The 16,469-nt window shown below is 64.3% G+C and overlaps 5 protein-coding genes across 5 annotated transcripts; 2 read left to right on the forward strand and 3 right to left on the reverse strand.

Annotated features, from left to right (window-relative positions):
- Positions 1-4,961: 4,961 nt before the first annotated feature.
- Positions 4,962-6,630, forward strand: Q8F55_008936 (uncharacterized protein; the record flags this gene model as incomplete). Its single annotated transcript, XM_069357316.1, has 3 exons — positions 4,962-4,989; positions 5,035-6,227; positions 6,280-6,630. 3 exons carry the CDS (start codon positions 4,962-4,964, stop codon positions 6,628-6,630), a joined length of 1,572 nt encoding a protein of 523 aa, XP_069205253.1.
- Positions 6,631-7,132: 502 nt separating this feature from the next.
- Positions 7,133-8,011, forward strand: Q8F55_008937 (uncharacterized protein; the record flags this gene model as incomplete). Its single annotated transcript, XM_069357317.1, has 4 exons — positions 7,133-7,219; positions 7,254-7,557; positions 7,593-7,869; positions 7,921-8,011. 4 exons carry the CDS (start codon positions 7,133-7,135, stop codon positions 8,009-8,011), a joined length of 759 nt encoding a protein of 252 aa, XP_069205254.1.
- A 128-nt stretch (positions 8,012-8,139) lies between these two features.
- Q8F55_008938 (uncharacterized protein) lies at positions 8,140-10,294 on the reverse strand (the record flags this gene model as incomplete). The annotated part of the gene is made up of 6 exons (XM_069357318.1): positions 8,140-8,958; positions 8,997-9,112; positions 9,163-9,363; positions 9,414-9,911; positions 9,959-10,057; positions 10,093-10,294. 6 exons carry the CDS (start codon positions 10,292-10,294, stop codon positions 8,140-8,142), a joined length of 1,935 nt encoding a protein of 644 aa, XP_069205255.1.
- Positions 10,295-11,136: 842 nt separating this feature from the next.
- Q8F55_008939 (uncharacterized protein) lies at positions 11,137-13,149 on the reverse strand (the record flags this gene model as incomplete). Its single annotated transcript, XM_069357319.1, has 4 exons — positions 11,137-11,421; positions 11,466-11,963; positions 12,011-12,743; positions 12,779-13,149. 4 exons carry the CDS (start codon positions 13,147-13,149, stop codon positions 11,149-11,151), a joined length of 1,875 nt encoding a protein of 624 aa, XP_069205256.1. The 3' UTR covers positions 11,137-11,148.
- A 1,162-nt stretch (positions 13,150-14,311) lies between these two features.
- Positions 14,312-15,169, reverse strand: Q8F55_008940 (uncharacterized protein; the record flags this gene model as incomplete). Its single annotated transcript, XM_069357320.1, has 3 exons — positions 14,312-14,855; positions 14,904-14,959; positions 14,996-15,169. The coding sequence occupies 3 exons, from the start codon at positions 15,167-15,169 to the stop codon at positions 14,312-14,314; spliced, it is 774 nt and encodes a 257-aa protein (XP_069205257.1).
- Between the last annotated feature and the right edge of the window lie 1,300 nt (positions 15,170-16,469).

The raw sequence follows: 16,469 nt of genomic DNA on the forward strand, positions 1-16,469 counted from the left end.
AAAGCTGTTGTTGTTTGTAGTGTGGTGGAGTAGCCGAAGAGTTGCAATGTGGGCGGGGGGTCTGAGTCGTGTACGCGTAGGCCGTTTGGGGTGTTGTACTAGGACAAGGACGCACGCAAGCCACGGGGAAGCACGAGGGGGGGAATTGCCTTGTCGATCTGGGGCCACTGTGCTTAAGAAGGAGCAGTTAGAGCCGCGGACGAGCAGAGGTCAGGTCGGTCGGCGTCGGCGTTGGCCTTGACGGGCGACGAGGTACGATCGCGCGAGGATCGAGGTCGTCGTACGGGCTGGACTGTAGCAGGTCGGGTCCGGGTCTCGGCCGTACACGCGGCTGTGATGAGTGGCGGCGCGGGGGGGCGAGACGGGGGTGTAGTGGTAGGCGAGGGTGAGGGGATCCGTAGGCCGTGGCACAGTTGTCGTGTGGGCTGTAGGCGGGCAGTCTGCGGGTCCGTCGGGGGGTCGAATGGCGTCGTGTGTCGTCGTTGCGTAGTTGATTGTACGCGACTAGGTTGGGTTGGGTGGAATGCCGATACGAGGACCAAAAATAAGCCAGGAGTCGCAGAGAGTGTGGGGGCAGGCGAGAGAAGTGCTGCTGCTGTTTCTTGTCAATCCGACAAGGTCTTTGTCGTTGTCGTCGAGGTGGAGAGAGAGAGAGAGATGGAGTAGATGGATCCAATGTCAAAGTGGATGGCGGCGGCGGGGTGGGGTGGGGCAGGCTTCCTTCCCGGTGACTTGTCTCTGGTGCTTGACCCTCTTGTCGCGTTTGTCGTTCGTTCGGTTCGGTCGGCCAAGACTGGCGCTGTGTGCTGCACAATCACGGTTCCCAAACTCTTTGTCCAGGGCCCGTCTTGGCCGTCTTGCATGGGGTGGCGGCGGCACGGCGCACGGGGCTGACAGAGTGCTCTATCCGACTCGGCACAAGCCAGCCAGCAAGTAATTTGGAACTCCACTTTGGTGGGCTTGCGGCGGCGGCGGTGGCGGCGGCGGCGGAGGGCGGGCGGCGCGCGTGCAGAGGACGGCGGCGGCTCCTGACATTCGTAGTAGCGACAATGACGTCTGTCGGGTCTGGCCGAATCCACCTTCAAAAAAAACTTGAGCCTTCCTTCCCTGACGCGCCTGACTGGGCATGCATAGGCAGAGGCGACGGCGACAATGCACCACTGCACCACCCCCCTTATGCAACAACGCACGCACGGGTTGTGCAGAGCACCACTGCACCACCCAGCCCCTGTCACGCGTCGGTGGTCAGGTGGCAGCCAAGCCAGCCAGCCCAGTGGGCGCCGACAGCCGAGACAAGACGGCCAAAGCATTGCAAGCGATTCAAGAGAGCAAGAGGGCTCGTCGCCTCGTCGCCCACCTCCGGCCACTCCGACGCCGGACACCCCCCTTCCCCGCCCGCTTGACTCGCCTGGGTCGACCCGATACTGGCCCATGCTGCTATCCGGTCTTCCGGCGCCGCTCGCCGCCGCACCCGGCGCATAGCGGCCGCGGTTCAGTCAGCATGCATCAGCCCATCGGCGTACTGCGCTGCGCACTGCTGCACTGCGCACATGCATCAAGTGCGACTCGGAATGTCAGATAGAGTAGGGCAGGGCTGCCACCGAGTCGGCATGTCTATTTCGACTATTCACGACTCGCCCCCCAAAGCAGTCACGGCGTCGTGCGTAGACGTACGCGTGACTACCCGTGCATGTATCAGTCCAGTCGCCACCCGTGGGCCCCAGAGTCCCCCCTCGCCCACTCGCTCCCGCTTCCCCAAACGTGTACCTATCCTTGGCACGTTGCGGCTCTGGGCTCTGGCAGCATTCCAAAGCACCAGTCAATGTTGGAATAAGTGAATCGGCAGGGGCCGGATAGCAGCGCGTGGCTAGCAACCTTTCCGCGAGGCACCGACGAATCGCGAGTCGCGGCCGGCTGCATCCGTGTGGAATGGAAATCGGATTAGGATTTGCTCTTCCCAATCGCGGAGACAATCCACTCCGGGTCAGCACAATCATTCAGCCTACACCGACGCCTTCGGGAACGCATTCAACAGGCAGAAACGTGCATTGTGATCGACGACCGTGCGCGGGACTGAGCAGCTCCAGCCCAGCTCCGTTCCAGCGCCAGCACCAGCTCCGCCATTCTGGGGGCCCGCCCACAGCACATCCACGTTCCCCGAGACAGCCCACGCCACCGCCGCAAGCCCACGGGTGCTCCCCTGGCAGAGCCCAGCCTCAGCGCGTCCAGACGCGTCGCGCCAGAGGCAGCGCAGGCACTATCGCCCCGCCTGCCGCCGCCGACGTGTGTGCTCACTTCTCACGCCCGTCCGACTGACGTTATCGCCCTACTTCCAATCGCGCAGCGCCAAGAACGTCAACGTCGGCGCCCGGGGTGATATCACCCCCCGTGGCCCGCGGTTCGAGGCTTGTCGCGCGCGAGGAACGCGTTGCCTGTCGATCATGCCGTGTTCTGGGCTATCGCGATAGCCGGCTCTGACGTGTGGGTGCGTGGGCGGGACTGACTTGGCGGGGAAGGTGTGGACGCTGGGTGTGGACACCTCGTTGCGCCTCGCCGCTGTCGCTCGCTCCCCATTCCGCGGCCAAGATCAAGCGACATGCAAGCACTGCGCCCACACCCACAACGCACAGCGACAGGAGGCGAGTCCGGGATATACCACAGCAGCGCCAGCGCCGCCGATAGGGACAGCGCGGAATCCGAAAGCCGGGGCGGGGCGACATAAAACTCACGAGCAGCGTGAGCTTTGACCCACCCACACCAAGCGATACCACACAGGCCGATGCCACGCAGGCGCACACCGCGATAACGCAGACGCAGACCGCGATCACGCAGATCCACGCGCAGCGGGCGAGATATCCGCCAGCTGCGGCGTGGAAGCTAGGGAGCGAGCGACCTCACAAACCCGCCAGCGAGAGGGGCGTGCTCGTGCCGCCGCCCTCTTGCAGCGCCGATAGGGCAGAGGGCAACGTACAGACCCGCACCGCGATAGCACGGGGCGAGTGATGTGCTGACATACACGGATAACCCAGGCCCGCCCGCAGCCGGCGAGATATGAGACAGCAGCAAATTTCCATCACGGCGGAGGGGACGGTCGCTCGCTGCCACGTCCTCCACGTGTTGCCTCAGCCTCGAGGGCCGGACAACGGACCGGCGTGTTCGTCGCCACACCGCTATGGACCACCGGACCGCCTTGGAGACACCTCGGCGTCGACACTCGCCAGGTGGACTGGCACGGGGTCGATCGCACCGTGAATATGCCTCACGGCCAATGGTCTTCCCTTCGGGGTCGGTCCGGTGCTCAAGGAGGGAGAACTACGCGCGGCCTAGTAGTTCCGAGACGCGCGTTGGCGGCTGTCGACGGCTGGCTAGCACCCTCGGCCGGACACGTGTCGCTGGGCCGTCGCCCACGCCAAACTCATCAACTGAACCGTGCCTCTGACACCTGGGCGCGTCCAGCGACCCGGTGGACGGTCCGGAAGCTCTCGATCTCGATCTCGGCATAGAGGGCAAGTGCTTGCTTGGCAGCTGCCACCTCCTCGGCTCTCGGATCATCCCGCCACGGCCACGAATGACGTCTAGCCCTGCGAGCTTGGCCTGGCGCCACCTCCCCAGTCACCGGCGGGCGGTCCGAGTGCTCGCTGCACCGACCAGCTCGCTTGGCAGTGCCATGTCGGCACGAGCAGGACGCGACTGCGGATCGAGCGCACCCTGGCTCGATCTTCTGGGCATCCCGTGCCACATCAGCACCGGCGGACGGTCCGAGGTGGCCATCTGCATCGCTACGAGCACGGGGGTTCGGCGAGATCGCCGCATAGCACCGTACGCTGCTGTCGTAGCGTAGCGACAGCAAGTCCGCGCACACGGGGTCGCGTCGCCGCCGGCTGTGGTCGCCCACCCTGAGGGCGAGGGTTGCAGATAATATTGTCCGGCGGCATTAGTGGTGGCACGTTGGCACCTGCTCCGTGTAGCTAGGCTCCGGACCGGTCAGGCCAGCCAAGCGAGGTTAGATGGGGGTCGGGGTGGCCGTACTGCGATGCACTGGCACCCCTCCAGCCCACTGTGCTTTGTGGCTTTCGTGGCGATCGACGCCGCGCCAGTGTTCGTCGTATTCGTCCACAGCGCCACAGATGCACTACCTATCTCCGGACCGGCCTGCCTGCGCTAGCGCCTCGTATCTGCCCTCGTAATCAGCCTTACGCCAGGATATCTTGGCTGAGATATCTTGGCTGCACGGGTATCGTATAGCACACCCGCCTCGCTGCCAGTGGACGACGGTGTGTCACAGCCCTGACGTGAGTGGCAGCTACGGGATCTCGGACCGGGATGGAGATAGTCGGGCGGCGGGGAGAACTGGCTCCTTGATGTGCACCACCTGTCTAATCGCTCGCTCGCAACAGGCGAAACCCTCGGTCACACGCACTTTGCGTGAAGCCGTGACGCGCAACCGACAAGGCGTCGGCAGGGTCGCCAAGCCGTCATGTGACAGGACACAGCGGCAATTGGCGGCCAGGGGCGGGGACCCACAACCCACCGGCCATTCACCCCCTTACTACGGCTATTCACCCCCTTACTACACGGGCCTGCCTCGCTCTCCTGCAAGGTTCCGCGGATATCACACGGACCTTGGTGTTTGACCGCCGGACTGGGCTCCTGCTGGCGGTCGGCAAGCGCCCCACCCCTCCACCAGCGCGTACCTTGCCAAGCACTACCGGCCCGACTGGACGAGCCGACTCGTGGCGCACCTCGGTCGTGGCGCGCGGCTCGCGGCTGGCGCCGCGTGCACTGGCCATATCGGTCCGGAATGTAGCTCCACCACTACGACTCGGCGTCCTTGGTGCGTGCGGGGCGAGCGGACAGGCGTCCGCTAGCACTCCCGGCGAGTATAAGAGCGCGCGCTGCGGGGAGGATTCCCACCCATCGCCCCCCGCACCTGCCCCACACCCCACCCCACACCGACAGCCATGGGCAACCACCTCCTCGAAGTTCCTAGTGAGTGGGCTAGTGGCTAGCGTCCGCCCCGTACTGACGCGCAAGACAACACGCACCCGTCGTGGTGGCGCGACAAGGGCATGCGCGCCAACGTGCTCCACTGCATCGGGTGCTGCCTGTGCGTCTTCTACATCGGCTACGACCAGTCGCTCCTCTCGGCGCTCCAGGGCGTGCCCCAGTGGAAGGTCTACTTCAACAACCCCAAGGGCCCGTGGCTCGGCCTCATCGCCGCGTCCCTCTTCTTCCCCGCCCTCGTCACCGTGTTCGTCTCGTCGTGGATCTCGCAGCGCTTCGGCCGCCGCCCCGCCATCTGGGTCGGCGCGACGCTCATCGTCGCTGGCGCGCTCCTCAACGGCCTCGCAAAGAACACGGGCCAGTTCATCGGCGGCCGCGCCATGCTCGGCGCCGGCGGCGCCATGACCAAGGTCTGCGCCGCGCCCCTCCTCAACGAGATCGTCCACCCCCGCCTCCGCGAGAGGATGGCAGCGAGCTACTACGGCTGGTACTTTATCGGCTCGACCATCTCGTCGCTCCTGTGCTTGGCCGGCCTCTACATCCCCGGCGAGTGGGGCTGGCGTCTGCCGTGCATCTTCCAGGCCTTTGTCCCCTTCCTCGTCATCCTCATCGTCTACCTCGCCCCCGAGTCGCCCCGCTACCTCGTCGGCATTGGCCAGGCCGACGTCGCGCTCGACACGCTCGCAAAGTACCACGCCAACGGCGACAAGGACGACCCCATGGTGCAGCTCGAGTACAACGAGATTGTCGTCGCCATTGAGTCCGAGGGCGACGAGAAGCAGACCTCGTACCTCGACCTCATCCGCACCCCTGCCGCCCGCCGCCGCACCCTCATGGTCGTGCTCATCGCGTTCGGTACCAACTGGATGGGTAACGCACTCATCGCCTACTACCTCACACCCGTGCTCGTCTCGGTCGGCATCGACTCGCCCGTCCAGACCTGCGCCCTCAACGCCGGCCTCGCCATGTGGAACTTTGTCGTCTGCCAGATTGCCGCTTCGCAGATGGGCAAGATGAACCGCCGCTACGCCTTCTTCACGTCCCACGCCGGAATGATCTCGTGTCTCGCGATTGTGGCGGGCTGTTCCGCCACCTTCCAAAAAGACCGTGTCAACAACAAGAACTACGGCCTCGCGACCGTCCCCTTCCTCTTCATCTTCTACGGCTTCTACGACATTGCATGGCAGATCCTCCAGTTTGCTTACCCCACTGAGATCCTCGGTGTAAGTCCGATGCATCGCGCGAAAGAGAGTAGAAGAGCTGACAAACTCTCAGTTCCGTGTGAGGACCAAGGGCCTCGCTCTCTTCACCTTCTGCCAGGTGCTCGCCAACTCGTTCAACCAGTTTGTCAACCCCATCGCGCTCGACGCCATCAAGTGGAAGTACTACATTGTCTACATCGGCATCAACATCCTCTACGTCATCTACTTCTACTTCAACATGATCGACACGCGCGGCCTGCCCCTCGAGGAGGTCACGATCCTGTACGACTACCCCCGCAAGGACGCGCGCCGCCTCGCTCACGAGGAGATGAAGCGACGTGTCGAGGCCGAGGAGCTCCGCCAGCGCGATGTCAAGGTCCCGGTCGACGAGAAGGAGGAGGTCGTGCGGGTCGAGCGGGTGTAGGGTCGTGTGTTTGTAGACGTGGGGATGAAACAGGTTAGCAGTCATGTGCCGTGTTGCGCGTTGCCGTCGATAGCCGCTGCTTGTTAAATTGTGCATGGCTTGGCGCCACCGCCAATGGCTTGCATAAGTAACCGGTGCGCAGTCTGTTGACATAAGTTTGGGGACTGGAAGGTGGATGTTGGGAAAGAGAGATACCGATTTCCGACGTGGCGGAGCCACCTGCCACTGATCTGCACTGGACGCAGAGAATGCCACCACGTTTTCCAGGCGAGGCCCGAGCACTGCGATATCCGTTCCCTTTGGCAGGTTTATCTCAGGTGCATGTATGTGCTCCAAGTGGGCCGTGTCAACTGCTATCTCTAGGTCACTTGTCGATGGCGAGTACACCGCTCAGTTTCGGCGCTCTGCCGAACTCCGACACGGCCCAGTCACGTGCCGTGCCTCGGCATCGCCCGCACAAGGCCATTCAATGACGTCGCGAGCTCTCGCATCCACCCACACCATGAGCATCCGATACATCGGCCAAAAGCTCGCGCAGCACATCGACGACGAGCTCATGTCTGCGTCCGGGGCGTTCAGCCTCGACCAGGTGAGTCGCCCGCCGCGGCGTCGCTAACCCCCAGCTGATGGAGCTCGCGGGCCTCTCGTGCGCGCAGGCGCTGGCAAAGGCGTACGCGCCGACCACGCACCGCCGCGTACTCGTCTGCTGCGGGCCGGGCAACCAGGGCGGGGACGGGCTCGTCGCCGCGCGCCACCTGCACCACTTTGCGTACACCCCGACGATCTACTACCCCAAGCCGGGGGCAAAGGAGCTGTATAGCCGCCTCGTGCGCCAGGCGCGCAACCTCGACATCGAGGTGCTCGGGCCCGACGCCGACTTTGGCCAGGCGCTCGCCCAGGCCGACGTGGTGCTCGACGCGATCTTCGGTGCGTAGAGTGAGGAGGGATAGGCCTGACGGCAGGGTTCAGCTTCCAGCCGCCGGTGCGCGCGCCGTTCGACCGCGTGCTCGACTTGCTCGCCGCCGCGCCGACGCCCATCGTCAGCGTCGACATTCCGTCCGGGTGGGGCGTTGAGGCCGGCCGCCAGCCCCTGTATGCGGCGGACCCGGCCGCGCCCGACAGCAAGGGCCGCACCGTGGCCACGCTTGACCCCGAGGTTCTCGTCAGCCTCACGGCGCCGAAGGAGGGCGTCCGCGAGTTCAAGGGCCGGCACTATTTGGGCGGTCGCTTTGTTCCAGAGTGAGTGTAAACATGTGGCCGCACGCACGGGCTGGCTGACAGACGCCACAGCGCCCTCGCGGCAAAGTACGAGCTCAACCTCCCCACGTACCCCGGCACCGACCAGGTCGTCGAGCTGGACGCCGGGCACGCAAAGCTCTGAAGCACGCAAGGCGATAGCGTCGCGACTCGCCGTGTGAGAGAGCCACAGGGCCGGGTGTGGGAGAGAGCAGCGAGCGAGCTTTGAAGCATATTAACATTAACCCTGCATGTAATCTAGTATAAATCGGGCTAGTGGCCCTTCTCGATCTGGCTCTCAATCTTGGCCTCGACCTGGGCGACGCGCGCCTGGATGGCCTCGTCGGTCGTCTCCTCCTTGGAGCGCATCTTGATCTCCTTGTTCTGCTCGACGATGTTGTGCGCGTCGCCGAGGTGGAACTCGCGGGTCATGAAGCCGGCGACGAGGGCGAGGAAGCACGTGCACAGCGCAGCAATGTACAGCGGGCGGATGGCCTCGGTGTAGGCGCGGTTGACGAGGTCGTGGGGCTCGGTGGTGCGGGCGACGAGGATCGAGCCGAAGATCTCAGCGCGCTGCGTCGCGTTGTACTGGTCGCCAATGTACTTCTCGAGGTTGCGCGGCACGTTGCGGTCCCAGACGGCGGCCGAGATGGCCGACGCGACCGAGCCGCCGAGCTGGGTCCAGAGCGAGAGGATGGCCATGGCGAGCGCCATGTCGGCGTGCGGCACCGAGCCGGCCGACGCGACGCCGGTCGAGGTGACGGTGATGCCGCCGCCCATCGAGATGAGGACACGGCCCATGACGAGGGTCACGTCCTTCTGGTTGCCGTTGACGGCCATGAAGGTGATGCCCTCGCCGAGGACGCGGAGGACGAGGCCAGTGATCTGGAGCGCCTTGTAGCGCTTGGTGTAGCGCTGGATCGCGCCACCGACGACGGCGAAGAGGCACAGGCCGACGGTGAGCGTGTTGCCAAAGTAGGTGTAGTTCCTGTCCGACCACTCGGGCTTGATGATGTAAACGAACGACATGTAGTAGGCGTCGGTGAGGTAGCCGGTGAAGAAGTAGAGGAAGTCGATGACGATGCAGCAGATCTGGTGGGTTAGGTGGGGCTGAAGCTGGCGCCACTCACGAAGGTGCGGTTCATGACGCGGCGGGGCATGATCGGGTGCGCGGCGTACTTGAACTCCCAGACCATGAAGGCAGCGAAGAGGACGGCGCCGACGCAGTACATGGCGATGAGCGAGGCTACGGGGATGTGAGCGGGGGGCGAAGACAGGAGACTGCGTTTCACTCACGGTTGGAGTAGCCGCCCTTGGCACTCGTAGACAGGGTGGCCGGGGCGAGGAGACAGGCAAAGGCAAAGCCGAGCACGAGGAGTCCGATGGCGTCAATGAGGTTGAGGTGGTGAATAATGTTCTGAACGAGGGTACGGTGGACGGGCTCACGGGCCTCGATGAGCTGCCTGCGGGCGTGGGTCGAAGACGCGAGGGAGAGGGCTGGGGGTGCGTGAGCTACTGCTTTGCCTTCGACACGCTTCCCAACTCACCTCCGAGCTTCTTGGCGCGGCGGTCGCCCCAGAAGAGGACAAAGAGCGAGGGCATGAGACAGACGGGGATCATGATGCAGAACATGCCGTAGCCCCAGCGCCAACCATCCTGCGAGAGGGCGCCGATGCCGCTGGTGATGTAGCCGGCGATGAAGGCGTTGAGGATGAAGGGAAGCGAGTAGAGACCGTTGACGAAGCCGCGCCACTTGAGGTTGGTGATATCGGCGATGAGGATGCCCTGGATCTGGTAGATGCCCGTCTGGCCCAGCTGCGCAATGACCTGGCCCGCGACGACGGCCTTGATGTTGCTCGCCGACGCGATGATGATGTAGCCGAGCGTGTAGCAGAAGACGCTGATGCTGAGCGCGATGGGGCGCGAGAACAGGTCGGCCATCTTGGCAATGAACGGCTGGCACACGCCAGCCATGATGCCGGTCACGACGGCGATGGTGCCGACGAGCGTGTGCTGGCCGAACGACGAGGTGGCGAACTGGGCATCTGCAAGGTTAGGACTGGCTTGCCTCGCCGCCTCGGCCGCTACTCACAGACATAGGTGGTGGACTGGGAGAGCGAGTAGGCGAACGCGATGAGGCCGACCGAGAACCAGAGGAGGAGGAGCTTCCATCCCTTGCCGAACACGAGGTCTGGATGTCAGCGCGGGCGGGGAAGGACGACTTACACAGCGCCTCGATTTTGGTCACACCGAGACCCTGCTCGATCTCGGCGGACGCGAGGGAGGCATTGTCGGCCTCGTGCTCGCGCTTGGTCTCGGCGCCGCCCTCGACGTCGGTGGGCGTCTGCGAGCCGGCGGGGAGGACCGGCGTGGCGGTCAGGTCGCCGGCGGTGTTGTGCAAGGCCTGGATCGGCAAGACTTTGGACATGGTGGTGTGTTTGTGATCAGCTGCCAAGATCCCATCGCGAGCTTTATAGCCTCGCTCGCCGGAAGGCAGGCAAACTTTTCCCTACCTCGCCTTGGCATACCCACTAGCGAACGCAGGTCGGAGGTCGGCGCAGCTCGGAAAACACCATGGTGCGCAGTGAAATGCCTGTGCGCCGTTTGGTGAAGCAGGGTGTCCAAAATTATCAGATAAAAACGCGCCTGGCAAACCACACGCGAGGGTTCGTCGGCCGATACTCACGTGGGCAGGCGTCGTGCAAAGGCCAAGCGGCTCGGTAACCTCGTTATCTGTCGGCGCACCCTCGGCGGGCGCGGCGCTCGCGCCGCAAGCCTGCAGTGCCCGGGATGTGCGGGCTATGCAGGCGGGCAGCGCTTCCTGCGCTTCCCGGGTCCAGGCAGGCCCATGCATGCACACATGGCCTGGCGCTCCGGCGCTCCGCACTGCTCCCACGCGAGTCGCGCCAGCACGCCTCGGTAACCCCGCTATAGTCGGCCGTCAAGTGGCGACACAACCAAGCGAAGTCAGTACCGAAGTTGACGAGCAGGCCAAGGTTGCTTCAGTGGGCGTTTCAGAGGCCGAATCTGCACATCGGCGAATGAGAGATGCTTGTCGGCCCCGACTGGCCGCGATGAAAGCGAGGTATATAATCGGAGCGTGCATGACGTGCTGCCGACGCCGCATTTAGCGAGCGACCCAGCTGACTGACGGGTTATCTGACGCGGCGGTGGACGCCGGCGGCGTTCGTCCGGCAACAGGCAAACTATTACAGTGGTGCATGTAGTCTATGTAGGTTCTAGGCAATGTCCGTCGTACCCCGTCGTCAATCTCGCCTCGCTTCACGCCCGGTCCCTCATGCGGCCTCGCTCGCGCTCAGCCTTGTCGTCGGCCGCCGCCGCCGCCGCGATGCCCGCCAGACTCGGGCTCTGCTCGTCTCGCGCCGCCTCGCGCATACGCGACTCGAGCTCCTCGAGCTTGAGGCCGCACGCGCAGATGCGCCACTCTGGCCCGCCGGACGGCAGCGCCGCGTCGCGCGACGGCGCGAGGTACTCCTTGTCACTTGCGATCGACTCGTACGTCGGCAGCATGGTGACCTCGGGGATGAGAGCGCACTGGGGTGTCAGCTGGGTGGATCGCGACTGGGAGCTGCACTCACACTTGGGAGCACGACCGGGCGCGAGACGCGCAGCATGCGCAGACCGCCCGGACCGGGTACCTTCATCGGCTGCCCCTTGTCGTCTTCGCCATACACCGAGAAGAAGACCTCGAGCACGAGCGCGTGGCTGACGTTGATGGGTGTCACGACACCTGGCAGCGTCGACGGGCGCGACACATTGTCGTTGGGCAGGCGCGCCTTGGTGTCGATCTTGATCTCGCCGCCGCTCTCGCCGTCCGCCTTGTCCTTGCCGCCTGCCGCCTGGCCGCGCCACAGTGCGACGTAGTGCTTGTCCGGGTGGAGGTGGCCCGCGGGCGGGCGCTTGCCCTGCTCAAGGATGACAAAGTGTTTGGTGCCCGTCAGCTTCTGGGCGTCTGGGTCGCGCGGCGAGGTGATCGAGTGTGTCTGGGCGAGGAGGACGCGGACGGCGAAGACCGTCGTCGAGGGCATGAGCGACGCGAGGTTGACCTTGATCTGCAGCAGCGCGCAGATGGTCCACTGGCGGGCGTCAGCGAGCGGCCCACCCAACATCCCGAACCACTTACCACATCCGACACGAGGACCAGCTCCCAGACACCAAGCCCGGGCACGTACCCGCTCGCACGGTCATGCAGCTCGTTGGCCCCGTCTCCAGGGTTGGGGTTGTAGATGAGCATGACGCTGCGCTTGGCCTTGAACGTGCCCTGGAGCCATTCGCCGTTGGCCGCCTCCTTGGGGCGCTGGCTGTCGTCGTAGCTCGGTGCGCGGTCGAGTCGAGGCGGCGGCGTGGGTGCGAGGAGCGCGGCTGCGGCCGAAGACATGGGCTCCGTCGGGCTGCCCAGCCGCGAGGGGGTGCGGCTGAGATGCGGCGGGCTCGGGCGCGAGTGCGTGCTCACGCCCGTGCCCGCGCCTCCACTGCCACTTCCACCTGTCGCGCCGGTGCTTGATGGCGTGCCGTTGCCACTGACCGCGAGGTTGGAGAGCGCAGCCGAAAGCGCGGCGGGGTGCGCCGGCGCGCCGGGTGTCAGAGGTGTCGACGCGCCCGACGCCGGACGCGACGCGTTCACCCCTCTTCTGTTCGGGGACACGGCACGCGACGCCGACTTGGAGTTTGCCGCACTGGGTGACCGCTTGCCCCTCAGGTTGAAGAGCGAGCTCGACGATCCCTGCGAGCGGATCTTCCACTCGTCGGGGCTCGGGAGACCCTCCACCACGGCGTACAGGTCGTGGTAGACGATGCCGTTCGAGTGCTGGTCGTGCGGCGCCAGGTTGGACGGGAGGATGAGGGTGTAGTCGAACCTGCAGGTCAGCTATGCCCACGTCTTCTCGCTTACCTCTGCGTTCCGGCTGCGAGCCACACGCCGTCAGCTGTCGATGAGAGGATCTCGACGCTGCGCTCGAAGAGGATCGTCTCCTCAGCACGGCGGCCTGGCCCGAGGTCGAGCTTGAGCGTCGAGCGCAGTCCGACACGGATGGCCTTGGCACGCTTGGGCGCGGTGAGGGTCACCTCGAGCTCGCCGTGGAGCATGTGGTCGTGCCGAGGCTTGTGGTCGCCGACCTCCTCGGACGTCGGGTCGTCGTCCTCGGCCCGCTCGGGCTGCGGGAGGAAGACAACGCCATAGTTTGGCACATGGAGTGCGAGCTGTGGGTCGTCACTCCGGGGTCTTGATGGCCCTGCACGCGACGGCGACAGGTAGCGGAGCATGGCGGTGGATGCGGCGGAGAAGGTTTATGGGCGATGATGTGATGCCTGGTGGAGTTGTGGTGGGCAGGTAAGCGCGCGCGACCTCCGACTAGCCGCGATGCCGAAAGTCCGTCAATTGAGAGTCGGGGATGTGTGTGGCTGACGTGAAGAGAGATGGCGGACAATGCATGCAAGAACACTGCAGCGCGACTCGACCCATCCGTCGCCGCCGACCGTATCCCGCGACGCGAGCACGACTTGCATCACAACAATTCTCCATGGCCAACAAGCATCATGGGCCGGCGCCGGGAGAGATCCGGCGGCAAAGGGCAGCGAGCGAGGCGGACTATTGGGCGAGGCTGTTGGGCCGAGTGATGATCCGGGCGCGTGCTCTTGCCAGTCCTGAATATAATCGGCGGCCTGGATACGCGCTGCTGCTGCTCCCTGCTGGCTCCTGCTGCCTGAGATGCCCTCCTGAACGCCTGAGAAGGCCAAGAGACAGCTGCCCTCGCGAAGGCGGCAGTGGGCAGCCCGCCACTCGGCGCGTGCTCACACGTGCTCGACTATTCATGTTCCTAATGAAATCAAAATTTTAGAATACACCTCGCAGCGAGAGTCCGGACAGGCATCATCCCCGTGACTGCGCTCGGCGACTGTCGATTCCAAAAACAAAACAGACTACATGTGATGCACAGGAGTCTGATGCAGGGGAGGGGTGAGGAGGAGCTGTAGTGCCAGGCAGGCGGGGCAGATCTGCCTCTGCCGCTTCCCGAGCTCCACAACGCACAAGCCAACACAGTCGGCCGCCTGCAAACTCGGCCGTCTGTCGACTCGGGAGCCGATGCGAGATGCCGTGCTTCCCAGACAAACGCCTGGCCCAGCAGCTGCTCGACGCCACCACCACACACCTGAGCTGGCCGCGACGCAGGTTCCGGCCAGCCTATCAAGAGCTCATGCCGTCGATCAGTCGGGTTCGGTCACCCTGCCGAGCTAGGATGCCGATAAACCCGTGCGCCCACAACCCGCCGGCAAGGGCTGTCTCGCACTCTCGACGTGCATGGTCCGGTCGAATCAAACCAGTCAGTGCCCACGACCATGTCCGGCGTCGCGGGTTATCACGGTGTGTCCGGCCACCACCGGCGTTGCGAGTGTCCGAACCCCCGCCTACACGCGACCATGTACATCACACCCTCCGCTCATAGTACCCGGCATGATGGACCTCACCGCCCTTGTGCTCTGGCCACTTCTCAGAAATCTCCTTGATCTTCTGCAGGCCGTTCTTGACCAACACGCGCCCGCTGCCGGCATTGTCCGTCTCGGCGTACGCGGACAACGTCCCAGGCCGCACCCACACGTCGCCGTAGCCGTATACGATCGCGCCGACAATCTCAGTCGCGAGGCCCTTACCCCACGCGGCTGGCTCGAGCACGTAGCCGAGCTCGTACTTCTGCTGGGCGCGCGGGACGGCGTACGCCTCGTCCTCGGTCTTGTTGCTCCCGTCTGCGTTCTCCGTGTCGATCGCGTACTTGATGTCTGCGATGATACGCCCCTGTTCCGTGTCCCACACCGACTTGAACGGCGAGCCGTTGAGCAGCGGCGCGTTGGGCTTCGGCGAGATGGGCTCGTCGGCTTCCAAGGACACGGCGTGCTCGGCGATAGCCGAGATGATGGCCTTGTGCTTTGGCAGGTCCTTCTCGACCCACGATTCGGCGAATGACCTGGGCATTCTGGACACATCAGTACCGGGGGAGAGGGAGGCCTTCTGGGAGACTCACGGGTATGGGAGCGAGTACAGCCGCTTCCCGACCTCGGGGTGGTTGAAGAGCGTTACCTGGGCCGTGTCAGACGCGTTTGGCCCTCGGCTTACCATATCATCCTCGATGCCTTCGCGGAAGGGAGCGAGGCGGATGTGTGGGAAGTTGGGCAGCTGGAGGTATGGCTCCTTCCTGTCTGCGTCCCAGCGGAGCGAGCTGGCTAGTGCTGCCTTGTACTCCTCCGAGTCGTGCGCCAGGCGGCGGGGAGCTGATGTCGTTTGTGTCATTTGGGGCGTTCCTTTGCTGCTTCCTCGGGCATCCGGTCTCCTTTATAGCCCCTTCGCTGGTGGGTTTTGCTGCGAGGACGTACTCGGTGCGTGATCGCTGTTGATGTCGACTCGAGATGCATTTCTCGGTTGGAGCACGGACTTGTAGCACATGGGCATTGGCTGTATTGGCCGTATCGGGGCCCCACGGGGGCTCCGGAGTGAGCTACCTCGCCCGCATCTCTTCCTATCGCCGCAGCAGTCGTGGTATGCATAGTTGTGTGGTGGAAGACGTATGCCTGCGCTTGGAGATAGGGTTGCGTGGCGACAGTGCTGAGAGAGCATGACTTGGTCGCACATCGTCGCGCTCATAGGAGGCGGGAGGCAAGGTAGCAGTGCAGACGAGGAGGCCCGTCGACCGGCCGCGACCTCTGTACCTCAGCGCATCGTGTACACGGCTCACTTGGGGTTGGCTCCCTTTGCCAAGACCCATTATCCTCCTTCCCCGTGCCCTCCCCATGCAGTGATGTATCTGGGACATGGACCAAGCCGCGTGGACAGCACACCGGTTCCTGATAGAACACTACTGTGGCGCAAGCCTGCCCAGAAGAAACGCGTCGACACGTCCTCAAACACGTTCGCGTCGCTGACCTGACTGTCAGACGCGTCAAGCGCCCCACTGCGGTCGAGGCACAGTGCGGTGTGGCTTTGCGCTCGTGTTTGGGTTGTGAGGGCGATGTAGCCGGGCCACGCAGCACATCCCACAGCGGGGCGGGCGACTGTCCGCCGAATAACCTCGCCGGCGTCCGTCACCAGTAGGGCCTTGCCAGTTGCTAGCTGCCTGAAACAGAACGCCCAACGGACCAGAAACGTTACAACCTTTGAATGCCGGCGGACACTGGACACAGCTCAAACTGCACCAGATCGGGTTTCATAGAAATAGCGTCACTTGAGACCATTAGCCGCAGTTCCAATGGACGCGTCGCTGGAATCCCGTTTCCGCGCGCCTGTCATATCCTCCGACGGACAAGTCTTCGACCTCGTCCCCCATCCGCCGCCTGCGTGTTGAGAGCAATGCTGTCACCACGACACGGTACGCGTCCGCCGCTGCCGCTTCTAGCCCATCAGCATGCACCGGGTTCGGGATGCCAGCGCGCTAGTGGCCCCAGGGCGGTCGGCGTTCTTACAGCGGCAGCGTGCTAGACGGTATCGCCGAGCGGTGTACATGCACGTCCCGCGGCCGCAGCTGGTCCTATTGCCCATGACTTGGGACTCGGGATGACGGGAGACGCGTTGCGCGTGCTGCCCAGTGGCACGACGC

This window comes from Vanrija albida (assembly GCF_041260175.1).
Source record: "Vanrija albida strain AlHP1 chromosome Unknown contig_7, whole genome shotgun sequence".
Lineage (NCBI taxonomy): Eukaryota > Fungi > Basidiomycota > Tremellomycetes > Trichosporonales > Trichosporonaceae > Vanrija > Vanrija albida.